This window comes from Nerophis ophidion, linkage group LG08 (genome assembly GCF_033978795.1).
Source record: "Nerophis ophidion isolate RoL-2023_Sa linkage group LG08, RoL_Noph_v1.0, whole genome shotgun sequence".
NCBI classification, from domain to species: domain Eukaryota; kingdom Metazoa; phylum Chordata; class Actinopteri; order Syngnathiformes; family Syngnathidae; genus Nerophis; species Nerophis ophidion.
This window is the reverse complement of record NC_084618.1, coordinates 7,468,892-7,481,391: the sequence shown is the minus strand read 5'-3', so window position 1 is coordinate 7,481,391 and position 12,500 is coordinate 7,468,892. Positions and strand designations below refer to the sequence as shown.

Below are 12,500 nucleotides of genomic sequence, written 5' to 3'. Positions count from 1 at the left end.
CACAAGAAAAACTTGGAAATTGGGCAGTTATAATAAAAGTCGTCGTTTTACTCAACGCAAGTCCAAATTTTACAAGAAAAACTGAACATTTGGCAATATTTTAATAATAGTCTGAATTTTACTTGGCAAATTTAGGGCAAAAGTCATAATTTTACAAAGACAACAAAAAATTGGCAATGTTGTGATAAAAGTCAGAATTGTATATGACAAATGTCACCATTTTGCATTAAAAAGTAATAATTTTGCATTAAAAAGTAATAATTTGATCACATATTGCTGCCTTTGCACCTGTCAATGTTTACTTTTGTATGCACATTAAATCAACAAAAAAATCATGACTTTGGAGCAATGTTCACAGACTCTAGTATTTGGTTCTCTATTAGATGCAATGTGTATTCCGTATTGGGACCATGATTTATGTCCTTACTAGTTCACACCTCCTCATATGGAAGCTACTTTTCCTTGTTGATGTCTCAAGAAGGGTAGAAATACAAGAACACACACACACACATTCTTGTATTTCTTACCTTTTTGAGACATCCGAAGAAAATGCCTATCTCTTTAGGACCACCTTTTCTAGATATATAAAGATTTTTATTTACAACATTAATAATATATACATACTATGCAAATATTATAAAGCTTGTTGTGAAAAATGAGTTGGAATTTCACAAGAAAAACTTAGAAATTGGGCAGTGTTATAATAAAAGTCGTCATTTTACTCAACGCAAGTCCAAATTTTACAAGAAAAACTGAACATTTGTGCAATATTATGATAAAAGTTGGAGTTTTACTCAATAAAAGTTGCAATTTTACATGAAAATCTTAAAATTTTGGCAATGTTTTAATGATAGTCTGAATTTTACTTGGCAAATTTAGGACAAAAGTCATCATTTTACTCCAAAAATATCACTACAACAAAAAAAATTGGCAATATTGAAATAAAAGTCAGAATTGTATATGACAAATGTCACCATTTTGCATTAAAAATAAATAATTTTGCATTAAAAAGTAATAATTTTATCACATATTGCTGCCTTTGCACCTGTCAATGTTTACTTTTGTATGCACATTAAATCAACAAAAAAATCATGACTTTGGAGCAATGTTCACAGACTCTAGTATTTGGCTCTCTATTAGATGTAATGTTTATTCCGTATTGGGACCATGATTTATGTCCTAACTTGTTCACACCTCCTCATATGGAAGCTACTTTTCCGTGTTGATGTCTCAAGAAGGGTGGAAATACAAGAACACACACACACACATTCTTGTATTTCTTACCTTTTTGAGACATCCGAAGAAAATGCCTATCTCTTTAGAACCACCTTTTCTAGATATATAAAGATTTTTATTTACAACATTAATAATATATACATACTATGCAAATATTATAAAGCTTGTTGTGAAAAATGAGTTGGAATTTCACAAGAAAAACTTGGAAATTGGGCGGTTATAATAAAAGTCGTCATTTTACTCAGCGCAAGTCCAAATTTTACAAGAAAAACTGAACATTTGTGCAATATTATGATAAAAGTTGGAGTTTTACTCGATAAAAGTTGCAATTTTACAAGAAAATCTTAAAATTTTGGCAATGTTTTAATGATAATCAGAATTTTACTTGGCAAATTTATGACAAAAGTCATCATTTTACTCCAAAAATATCACTATTTTACAAGGACAACAAAAAAAATGGCAATATTGTGATAAAAGTCTGAATTGTTTATGACAAATATCACCATTTTGCATTAAAAAGTAACAATTTTATCACATATTGCTGCCTTTGCACCTGTCAATGTTTACTTTTGTATGCACATTAAATCAACAACAAAATCATGACTTTGGAGCAATGTTCACAGACTCTAGTATTTGGTTCTCTATTAGATGCAATGTTTATTCCGTATTGGGACCATGATTTATGTCCTAACTTGTTCACACCTCCTCATATGGAAGCTACTTTTCTTTGTTGATGTCTCAAGAAGGGTAGAAATACAAGAACACACACACACACATTCTTGTATTTCTTACCTTTTTGAGACATCCGAAGAAAATGCCTATCTCTTTAGAACCACCTTTTCTAGATATATAAAGATTTTTATTTACAACATTAATAATATATACATACTATGCAAATATTATAAAGCTTGTGAAAAATGAGTTGGAATTTCACAAGAAAAACGTAGAAATTGGACAGTATTATAATAAAAGTTGTCATTTTACTCAACGCAAGTCCAAATTTTACAAGAAAAACTGAACATTTGTGCAATATTTTGATAAAAGTTGGAGTTTTACTCAAAAAAAGTTGCAATTTTCCAAGAAAATCTTAAAATTTTAGCAATGTTTTAATGATAGTCTAAATTTTACTTGGCAAATTTAGGGCAAAAGTCATAATTTTACTCCAAAATATCACTATTTTACAAAGACAACAAAAAATTGACAATATTGTGATTAAAGTCAGAATTGTATATGACAAATGTCACCATTTTGCATTAAAAAGTAATAATTTTGCATTAAAAAGTAATAATTTTATCACATATTGCTGCCTTTGCACTTGTCAATGTTTACTTTTGTATGCGAATTAAATCAACAAAAAAATCATGACTTTGGAGCAATGTTCACAGACTCTAGTATTTGGTTCTCTATTAGATGCAATGTTTATTCCGTATTGGGACCGTGATTTATGTCCCAACTTGTTCACACCTCCTCATATGGAAGCTACTTTTCCTTGTTGATGTCTCAAGAAGGGTAGAAATACAAGAATACACACACACACATTCTTGTATTTCTTACCTTTTTGAGACATCCGAAGAAAATGCCTACCTCTTTAGAACCACCTTTTCTAGATATATAAAGATTTTTATTTACAACATTAATAATATATACATACTATGCAAATATTATAAAGCTTGTTGTGAAAAATGAGTTGGAATTTCACAAGAAAAACTTAGAATTTGGGCAGTTATAATAAAAGTCGTCATTTTACTCAACGCAAGTCCAAATTTTACAAGAAAAACTGAACATTTGTGCAATATTATGATAAAAGTTGGAGTTTTACTCAAAAAAAGTTGCAATTTTACAAGAAAATCTTAAAATTTTGGCAATGTTTTAATGATAGTCTGAATTTTACTTGGCAAATTTATGACAAAAGTCATAATTTTACTCCAAAAATATCACTATTTTACAAGGACAACAAAAAAATTGGCAATATTGTGGTAAAAGTCAGAATTGTATATGACAAATGATTAGATTAGATTAGATTAGATAGTACTTTATTTATTCCGTCAGGAGAGTTCCTTCAGGAAAATTACAATTTTCAGCACAATCCCATTCAAGATCAGACAAACATTAAAGGGAGACAGAACAGGATCGCTGACGGGTCTGCCGGCTTCCAGCGCCCCTTACAAAAAAAAGATGAGATACAGGTAAACAAGGGGGGGAGAAAAAAATAGAAGATTAAAATAAAATTTAAAAAAATCGGTCTTAACCTGGGCCCTGGAGAGGGGGTGCAGACTGAGGCCAAGGGGGGAAAAAAAATGAAAAAAATAAATAAATAAATAAATAAAATAAAATAAATAAAAAAAATAAAAATAAAAAGTCACCATTTTGCATTAAAAAGTAATAATTTTGCATAAAAAAGTAATAATTTTGCATAAAAAAGTAATAATTTTGCATAAAAAAGTAATAATTTTGCATAAAAAATAATAACTTCACAGCAAAATATTGCAATGTTACAGAAACAGCTCCCGTCTTGTTTTATCACATATTGCTGCCTTTGCACCTGTCAATGTTTACTTTTGTACGCACATTAAATCAACAAACAAATCATGACTTTGGAGCAATGTTCAGAGACTATAGTATTTGGCTCTCAATTAGATGCAATGGTTTTTCCATATCGGGACCATGATTTATGTCCTAACTTGTTCACACCTCCTCATATGGAAGCTACTTTTCCGTGTTGATGTCTCAAGAAGGGTAGAAATACAAGAACACACACAGAGAACATACACCAGTGTAACTTGATACACCGACGTGATCTAGGGAAGGATTTATCTTTCAAAAAACCCCAGAGTAATTCCCAATAACGACGACCTGTTGTCATAAAGGGAGGGAAAACACACATCTTTTATAACAGACAGATGTCCAGGAAGTGACCTTTGGCATATCTCTAACTGCATTGTGTTAGAATGTTGTCATGTCATGTAATAAACAACTGTAAAAAAATGACCAGACGCTCAACTCTTACACCTGTCAGAAAGTTGTAACAACATTGCACTTTTTTCAGGTGCATGTAGGAACGTGCACGAATAATTTTGTTTCAATCCATAAGAAAAAAACATGTATAAATACATTTTGTGGTGCACCCCAGGGGTCAATGCTGGGAACACAACTGTTCATAAGATCCATGTCCCATGATGTCAACAAACAGCTAAAATATCTAATATAAGCGCTCTGATACGAGCAGTTCTATTTACAACTAAGCTCCAGCTACCCCGAAAGGGACAAGCAGTAGAAAATGAATGGATGGAAGCGCGCAAGGTTGGTCTTTTCTTCTATTTTAGTCGAGACATCTACAAAAAGATAAACATGGTCAACTATAGGAAATAAGTGTAATAGTATAGTTGCATATTACTCACAAATAAAGTATCCAGTAACAAACGTGTCCGCATCATTAAACTTACTGCATCATCTTCTTAATTTAATGAGAAACATGCGTAAAAAAAAACAACCAACTTCAACTTCAGGACAAACATAAGTCCATTCAAGATGGTTAATAATAAATAGGTTAGTGTTTTTCATGTCTAATATTCCTCTCAGTTTGACTCATTTCACTTAATCAAGCCTTTTCTTACATTCCGCACTACAAAATAGTAAAGGTATGTATTATTTATGCAAACGCCGTATCGGATCGATATCGGTATCGGCCCATGGTCAAGGCTACAATGTCTGTATCGAGACACCATTTGTCTGTAAAAATGTTACAAGTAGACTTTTGCACAACTTTGAATCCTTACTAACATTAAACAAAGAAGAAATATAGAGAATATAATTGAACATTTTGTATTAGTCTGCGACAGAATGTTTTAAACTGCATCAATTTCCCTGAAAATAAAAAAATAAAAAACAATCCTTATTTAAACTATAAAAAATGTTGGCACCGACCTAACCCATCAGACCCAAGAAAATAAAACCAAACAAAAACAAAATATTGGGTAACAGTAACTCACTTCGACTCACAAAACCGAAACACATTTGTGCAGATTTTTCTTTTTTTCTTTGATCAAAAAGGATAAACGTCTTTTTAACAATGGAGTTTAAAACATGATAGTGATAAGGCATGTTCACCAGTTAATTTTTATTCATTTTATTTTTAATTCACCATTTAAAGTCTCCCCCCAAAAACAATCTCCCGAACATCAAATTAAATTATGAATGAAAAGGAGCAGAAAATAGTATAAACCAGGGGACCCCAAACTTTTTGACTCTGGGGCCGAATTGGTCTAAAACAATTGGGCAAAGGCCAGGCTGTATATATATATATATATATATATATATATATATATATATATATATATATATATATATATATACATATATACATATATATATATATACATATATACATATATATATATACATATATATATACACATATATATATATATACATATATATATTTATATATATATATACACACAGATACATATATACATACATTATATATATATATATACACATTGCATTATATATATATATATATACACACAGATACATATATACATACATTATATATATACATACATACATTATATATATATACACACAGATACATAAATAAAAACATATACATACATAAATATACATATATACATATATATATATATATATACACACACTTACGTACATATATATATACATACATACATTATATATACACATACATACATACATACATACATATATATACATACTGTCACACCTATGGACCATGTTTTGTTTTGTCATGTTATGTTTTGATTTTGGACATTCAGTCACGTTTTGCACTTCCTGGTTTTGTTTGTTTCCATGCCAACCCATTAGTTTTCACCTGTCACGTCCCTGTTCTCAGCCTCACACCTGTTTTCACTAATGATCATAGCTATTTAAGTCACTCTTCTTCTTGTCTTCGTCCTGGGATCTTCACACTCGCACACACGCTACCCATGCTGCACCTCCTTCATGCCATCCTCCATAGTTTTTGTATTTATGCCATTGTGCTAGTTTTGTTTATAGCTTATTATTATTCATGCCAATCGAGCAAGTGTTTTTGTTTCATGTTTGTAGTTTGCAGCATTTACGCTAGTCTTTTGTTTGTTCATAGCCAAGTGTCTGTACCTCCTTGTGAGCGCCCCTTAGTTTGTTTATTTTTTTATTATAATGTTTAAATAAACAACCATTTACTCATGTCCACGCCTCGCTTGTGCTGATTCTCATCTGCGTCGAAGAAACAATCCACGCCCAAGCCATGTTGTGACACATACGTATACATACACACATATATACATACATACATACGTCTATGCACACACACACACACACATATATATATATACATATACATAAATATTTCCACATATATATCCATAAATATATACACATATACATACACACTATGTATATATCCATCCATCCATTTTTCTACCGCTTATTCCCTTTTGGAGTCGCGGGGGGCACTGGCGCCTATCTCAGCTACAATCGGGCGGAAGGCGGGGTACACCCTGGACAAGTCGCCACCTCATCGCAGGGCCCATTATGTATGTACATATATATACATATATATATTATCATGTTATCGATGGGAAAATGCATTTTTCAATCAATCAATCAATGTTTATTTATATAGCCCCAAATCGGAAAATGCATTTTTCAATCAATCAATCAATGTTTATTTATATAGCCCCAAATCACAAATGTCTCAAAGGACTGCACAAATCATTACGACTACAACATCCTCGGAAGAACCCACAAAAGGGCAAGGAAAACTCACACCCAGTGGGCAGGGAGAATTCACATCCAGTGGGACGCCAGTGACAATGCTGACTATGAGAAACCTTGGAGAGGACCTCAGATGTGGGCAACCCCCCCCCCCTCTAGGGGACCGAAAGCAATGGATGTCGAGCGGGTCTAACATGATACTGTGAAAGTTCAATCCATAGTGGCTCCAAGACAGCAGTGAGAGTCCCGTCCATAGGAAACCATCTCAAGCGGATCAGCAGCGTAGAGATGTCCCCAACCGATACAGGCGAGCGGTCCATCCTGGGTCCCGACGAGCGGTCCATCCTGGGTCTCGACTCTGGACAGTCAGTACTTCATCCATGGTCATCGGACCGGACCCCCTCCACAAGGGAGGGGGGGACATAGGAGAAAGAAAAGAAGCGGCAGATCAACTGGTCTAAAAAGGAGGTCTATTTAAAGGCTAGAGTATACAGATGAGTTTTAAGATGAGACTTAAATGCTTCTACTGAGGTAGCATCTCGAACTGTTACCGGGAGGGCATTCCAGAGTACTGGAGCCCGAACGGAAAACGCTCTATAGCCCGCAGACTTTTTTTGAACTCTAGGAATCACTAATAAGCCGGATATTTAGACAATATGATTTGCCTGAGCAGCGGCTAGGAGACCCTGAGTGTAACAAGCGCTAGAAAATGGATTAGAAAGGACATTTTAAAGAAATAATATTTCAAAAATTTAAAAAAATAAATACTTGGGACTTTCTGCGGCCTGGATTTTGGACACTGGCGGACCATATCTGGCTGTAATTTCAGGACCCCCGGTATAAACTTATAACAACTGACCCTTGTTCACACAACAGCATTTGTTGTTAATTTTTCCATATTTCCACTTCAAAACATAAAATGATTTTAAAAAAAAATAATAATAATAATAATTAATTGATTAAATAAATAAAATAAAGCACAGGGGTTTTCAAAGTTTAAAAAAAAAATGCATTGAGAACATTCTTACTTTCCAAACCTGTTGACTTCAGTTTTATTTATGGTCACCCACGCCACAAAATGCACCCCCTAAAATAATTTTTGAGGGAAATAGGGGAGCCCCCGACCATGTTATTTATATTCAACACAAGTGCCTATCTCCACATCATTCATGTACAGTGTGCTCTTTGTGTGTGTGTGTGTGTGTGTGTGTGTGTGTGTGTGTGTGTGTGTGTTCTGCCAATGCTGACTTAATGGGGACATCGCTCTGTTTACCTTTAGGGGACCTCTGATGGTATGGGGACCAAAAAACAGGTCCCCTAAAGGGAAACCTTTTTAAATGATAGGATCTGTATGGTATCCATCCTTAGTTAAAACTTATATATTTTTCCAAAAACAAAATCTGGTTTAGTGTTCCTTAGGCTGACATTTTCATACAGCATTACCTTAAAGTATGATTCACATTCAGAATTTTCCATCCTTCTACATACAGTTGGGCAAAAAAGTATTTAGTCAGCCACCGATTTGTGCAAGTTCTCCCACTTAAAATGATGACAGAGGTCTGTAATTTTCATCATAGGTACACTTCAACTGTGAGAGACAGAATGTGAAAAAAAATATCCAGGAATTTTAAAGAATTTATTTGTAAATTATGGTGGAAAATAAGTATTTGGTCAACCATTCAAAGCTGTCACTGATGGAAGGAGGTTTTGGCTCAGAATCTCACGATACATGGCCCCATTCATTCTTTCCTTAACACGGATCAATCGTCCTGTCCCCTTAGCAGAAAAACAGCCCCAAAGCATGATGTTTCCACCCCCATGCTTCACAGTAGGTATGGTGTTCTTGGGATGCAACTCAGTATTCTTCTTCCTCCAAACACAACGAGTTGAGTTTAAACCAGAAAGTTCTATTTTGGTTTCATCTGACCACAGGACATTCCCCCAATCCTCTGCTGTATCATCCATGTATCCATTTTGGTATAAACTGAAAAGCGACCGGAGAGCGAGCAGTGGAGGAGGAGGTGAAAAGTGACGCGACCTGCAGACAAGCTTGATTGAAAAATAAAGCAAGTCAAACCTGATCAAGAATGTCTTTCCTGGGTGGTGCATGGAACCCGCATGACAGCGTGAGACTGTCACATTTGGCACCCAACCTGGCTGGACCACCGGAGGCGGGGGAGGACGATCCCCTGTGGCCTCGCGGCAAGCAACCAACAGCAATGCCGACCTCTGCAGGCGCTGGCGGACCAGGTGTGTGTGTGTAAAGAAAAAGAAGAGCGAAAAAGACTAGCTGAAGAAGACAGGAGAAGAACTGAAGAAAAGGTGAGAAAGGAAAAAGATGGGGAGGATGAGAAGACAAGAAGAAGAAGAGCGGGAAAGACTAGCTGAGGAAAAGGGGAGAAAGGAAGAAGAGAGGAAAAGAAATTAAGAAAAGGTAAGAAAGGAGGAAGAGGGGATAATTATAAGACAAGAAAAAGAAGAGCTGCTAAGAGCTGAGGAGAAAAGAGTCACGGAAGAAGAAGAAGAGAGGGAAATCAATCAATCAATCAATCAATGTTTACTTATATAGCCCTAAATCACTAGTGTCTCAAAGGGCTGCACAAACCACTACGACATCCTCGGTAGGCCCACATAAGGGCAAGGAAAACTCACACCAAGTGGGAGGTCGGTGACAATGATGACTATGAGAACCTTGGAGAGGAGGAAAGCAATGGATGTCGAGCGGGTCCAACATGATACTGTGAAAGTTCAATCCATAATGGATCCAACACAGTCGCGAGAGTCCAGTCCAAAGCGGATCCAACACAGCAGCGAGAGTCCCGTTCACAGCGGAGCCAGCAGGAAACCATCCCAAGCGGAGGCCGATCAGCAGCACAGAGATGTCCCCAGCCGATACACAGGCAAGCGGTACATGGCCACCGGATCGGACTGGACCCCCTCCACAAGGGAGAGTGGGACATAGAAGAAAAAGAAAAGAAACGGCAGATCAACTGGTCTAAAAAGGGAGTCTATTTAAAGGCTAGAGTATACAAATGAGTTTTAAGGTGAGACTTAAATGCTTCTACTTATTAGTGTTCCTAAAAATAGATTTAAAAAAAATTCTCTAAATGTGGCCCCCGAGTCAAATTAAGTGCCCAGGCTTGTATTCTGAGTATCATGTTATATTTAAAAAGAACTTTTTTTTTCTTTCTTTTAAATGGTCCTCAGTAATCTCGTACAAATGTGTGTGAATTATGAACAAATTATTAGAATTTGGTCCCCATGAACCATATTAACTCTTTTTTTTCCCCAGGGTCCCCAGTAAGTATGAACAGCACATTCATCAATCCAGAGATTTAAAGACGTGTATGAGCTAACTGGGCAGTAGCCATTTTACCTCTTCTTTTTTTTTTTTTATGCCTCCACAACCTGTAGAAAGGGTGGTCCCCACAAGTCATGATCAAAAACTTGGTCCCCATTCCGAATGATAACCAGTGTGTGTGTGTGTGTGTGTGTGTGAGACTCAGCCGGGTGGGCTCACCCCTGGCAGACACTATTGTTAATCAAGCCCTAACATCTGTTATGTGCCACTAATCTTCCTAGAAGGAGCAGCCAGCCTGGGCGTGAAGACGGTTGCCTGCAGGATTTGTGCAGGCAGCCTTTTGGCTGGAAGTAGAAGACTGAAGAAAACACGACAGAGCAGCAAAGTTGACATGCAATGTGTTTGCCTAGCCCACAGGGAGCAGTGTCTACCTAGGTAAGTCTACTTCTACTTTTTTTGAGCATTTCTTGGGACTTTTATATTCCTCAAACAGCACTTTATGGGTAAAAAGTGTGTGTGTGGGGGGGGGAGAGAGAATAAAAGAAGTGTTTTTCCAGCTATGGAGACCCCCAGTGCAGAATGCCATCTGTGGGTTTATACTGCCCACAGACAGATGGCTAGAGGAAGGACTCCTGTTACAGTAGTTCTCAACTTTATTGCAGTTAACCCATTCCATCTTGGAGGAAATGCCATTTTATACCATGTCTCAGTGCCGATGCATTCAATAGTTCACACGCATGAGAGGTCATTACATTCAAAAACAAGCCATATGCTTGATTACAACGTAACTACAACTAAAAAAACAACAACAACACCATGGCCATATTTCATCAGTTTTCCATGTCACTCCAAGGAAGAAAAAGGGACCCTGATACCCACATTTTATTATCTACTGCCTTTGATTGATTGATTGAAACTTTTATTAGTGGAGTGCACAGTAGAGTACATATTTAGTACAATTGACCACTAAATGGAAACACCCGAATACGTTTTTTAACTTGTTTAAGTCGGGGGTCCACGTAAATCAATTCCATCCATCTTCTTCCGCTTATCCGAGGTCGGGTTGCAGGGGCAGCAGCCTAAGCAGGGAAGCCTAAACTTTTCTCTCCCCAGCCACTTCGTCCAGCTCTTCCCGGGGGATCCCAAAGCGTTCCCAGGCCAGCCCGGAGACAAAGTCTTCCCAACGTGTCCTGGGTCTTCCTCTTGGCCTCCTACCGGTTGGACGTGCCCTAAACACCTCCCTATAGAAGCGTTCGAGTGGCATCCTGACCAGATGCCCGAACCACCTCATCTGGTTCCTCTCAATGAGGAGGAACAGCGGATTTACTTTGAGTTCCTCCCGGATGGCAGAGCTTCTCACCCTATCTCTAAGGGAGAGCACCACCACCCGGTGGAGGAAACTTATTTCGGACGCTTGTACCCGTGATTTTGTCCTTTCGGTCATAACCCAGAGTTTGTGACCATAGGTGAGGATGGGAACGTAGATCAACCGGTAAATTGAGAGCTTTTACCTTCCGGTTCAGCTCCTTCTTCACCACAACGGATCGATACAACGTCCGCATCCACGATCCAGTCTTCCCTCACTCGTGAACAAGACTCCGTGGTAAATCAATTCCATCCATCCATTTTCTTCCGCTTATCCGAGGTCGGGTTGCAGGGGCAGCAGCCTAAGCAGGGAAGCCTAAACTTTTCTCTCCCCAGCCACTTCGTCCAGCTCTTCCCGGGGGATCCCAAAGCGTTCCCAGGCCAGCCGGGGGAGACATAGTCTTCCCAACGTGTCCTGGGTCTTCCCCGTGGCCTCCTACCGGTTGGACGTGCCCTAAACACCTCCCTATGGAGGCGTTCGGGTGGCATCCTGACCAGATGCCCGAACCACCTCATCTGGCTCCTCTCAATGAGGAGGAACAGCGGATTTACTTTGAGCCCTTAGAGCTTCTCACCCTATATCTAAGGGAGAGCCCCGCCACCCGGTGGAGGAAGCTTATTTCGGACGCTGGTACCCGTGATCTTGTCCTTTCGGTCATAACCCTGAGTTTGTGACCATAGGTGAGGATGGGAACGTAGATCAACCGGTAAATTGAGAGCTTTGCCTTCCGGTTCAGCCCCTTCTTCACCACAACGGATCGATACAGCGTCCGCATCCACGATCCACTCTTCCCTCACTCGTGAACAAGACTCCGAGGTACTTGAACTCCTCCACTTGGGGCAGGGTCTCCTCCCCAACCCG

General features: G+C 37.7%; 1 protein-coding gene across 2 annotated transcripts in view; it reads right to left on the bottom strand.

Moving 5' to 3' along the window:
- Positions 1-3,315: 3,315 nt before the first annotated feature.
- The window catches only part of hpdl (4-hydroxyphenylpyruvate dioxygenase-like), a 19,361-nt gene continuing 10,176 nt past the window's right edge, over positions 3,316-12,500 (bottom strand). The window contains exon 6 of one of the 2 annotated variants that reach the window (XM_061907575.1): positions 3,316-3,397. In XM_061907575.1, coding sequence (XP_061763559.1) covers positions 3,346-3,397 — 52 coding nt within the window. In that variant the 3' untranslated portion in view covers positions 3,316-3,345. Of the gene's footprint in view, positions 3,398-10,908 lie in introns of those variants that run through there. The other variant, XM_061907576.1, reaches the window with a different exon arrangement.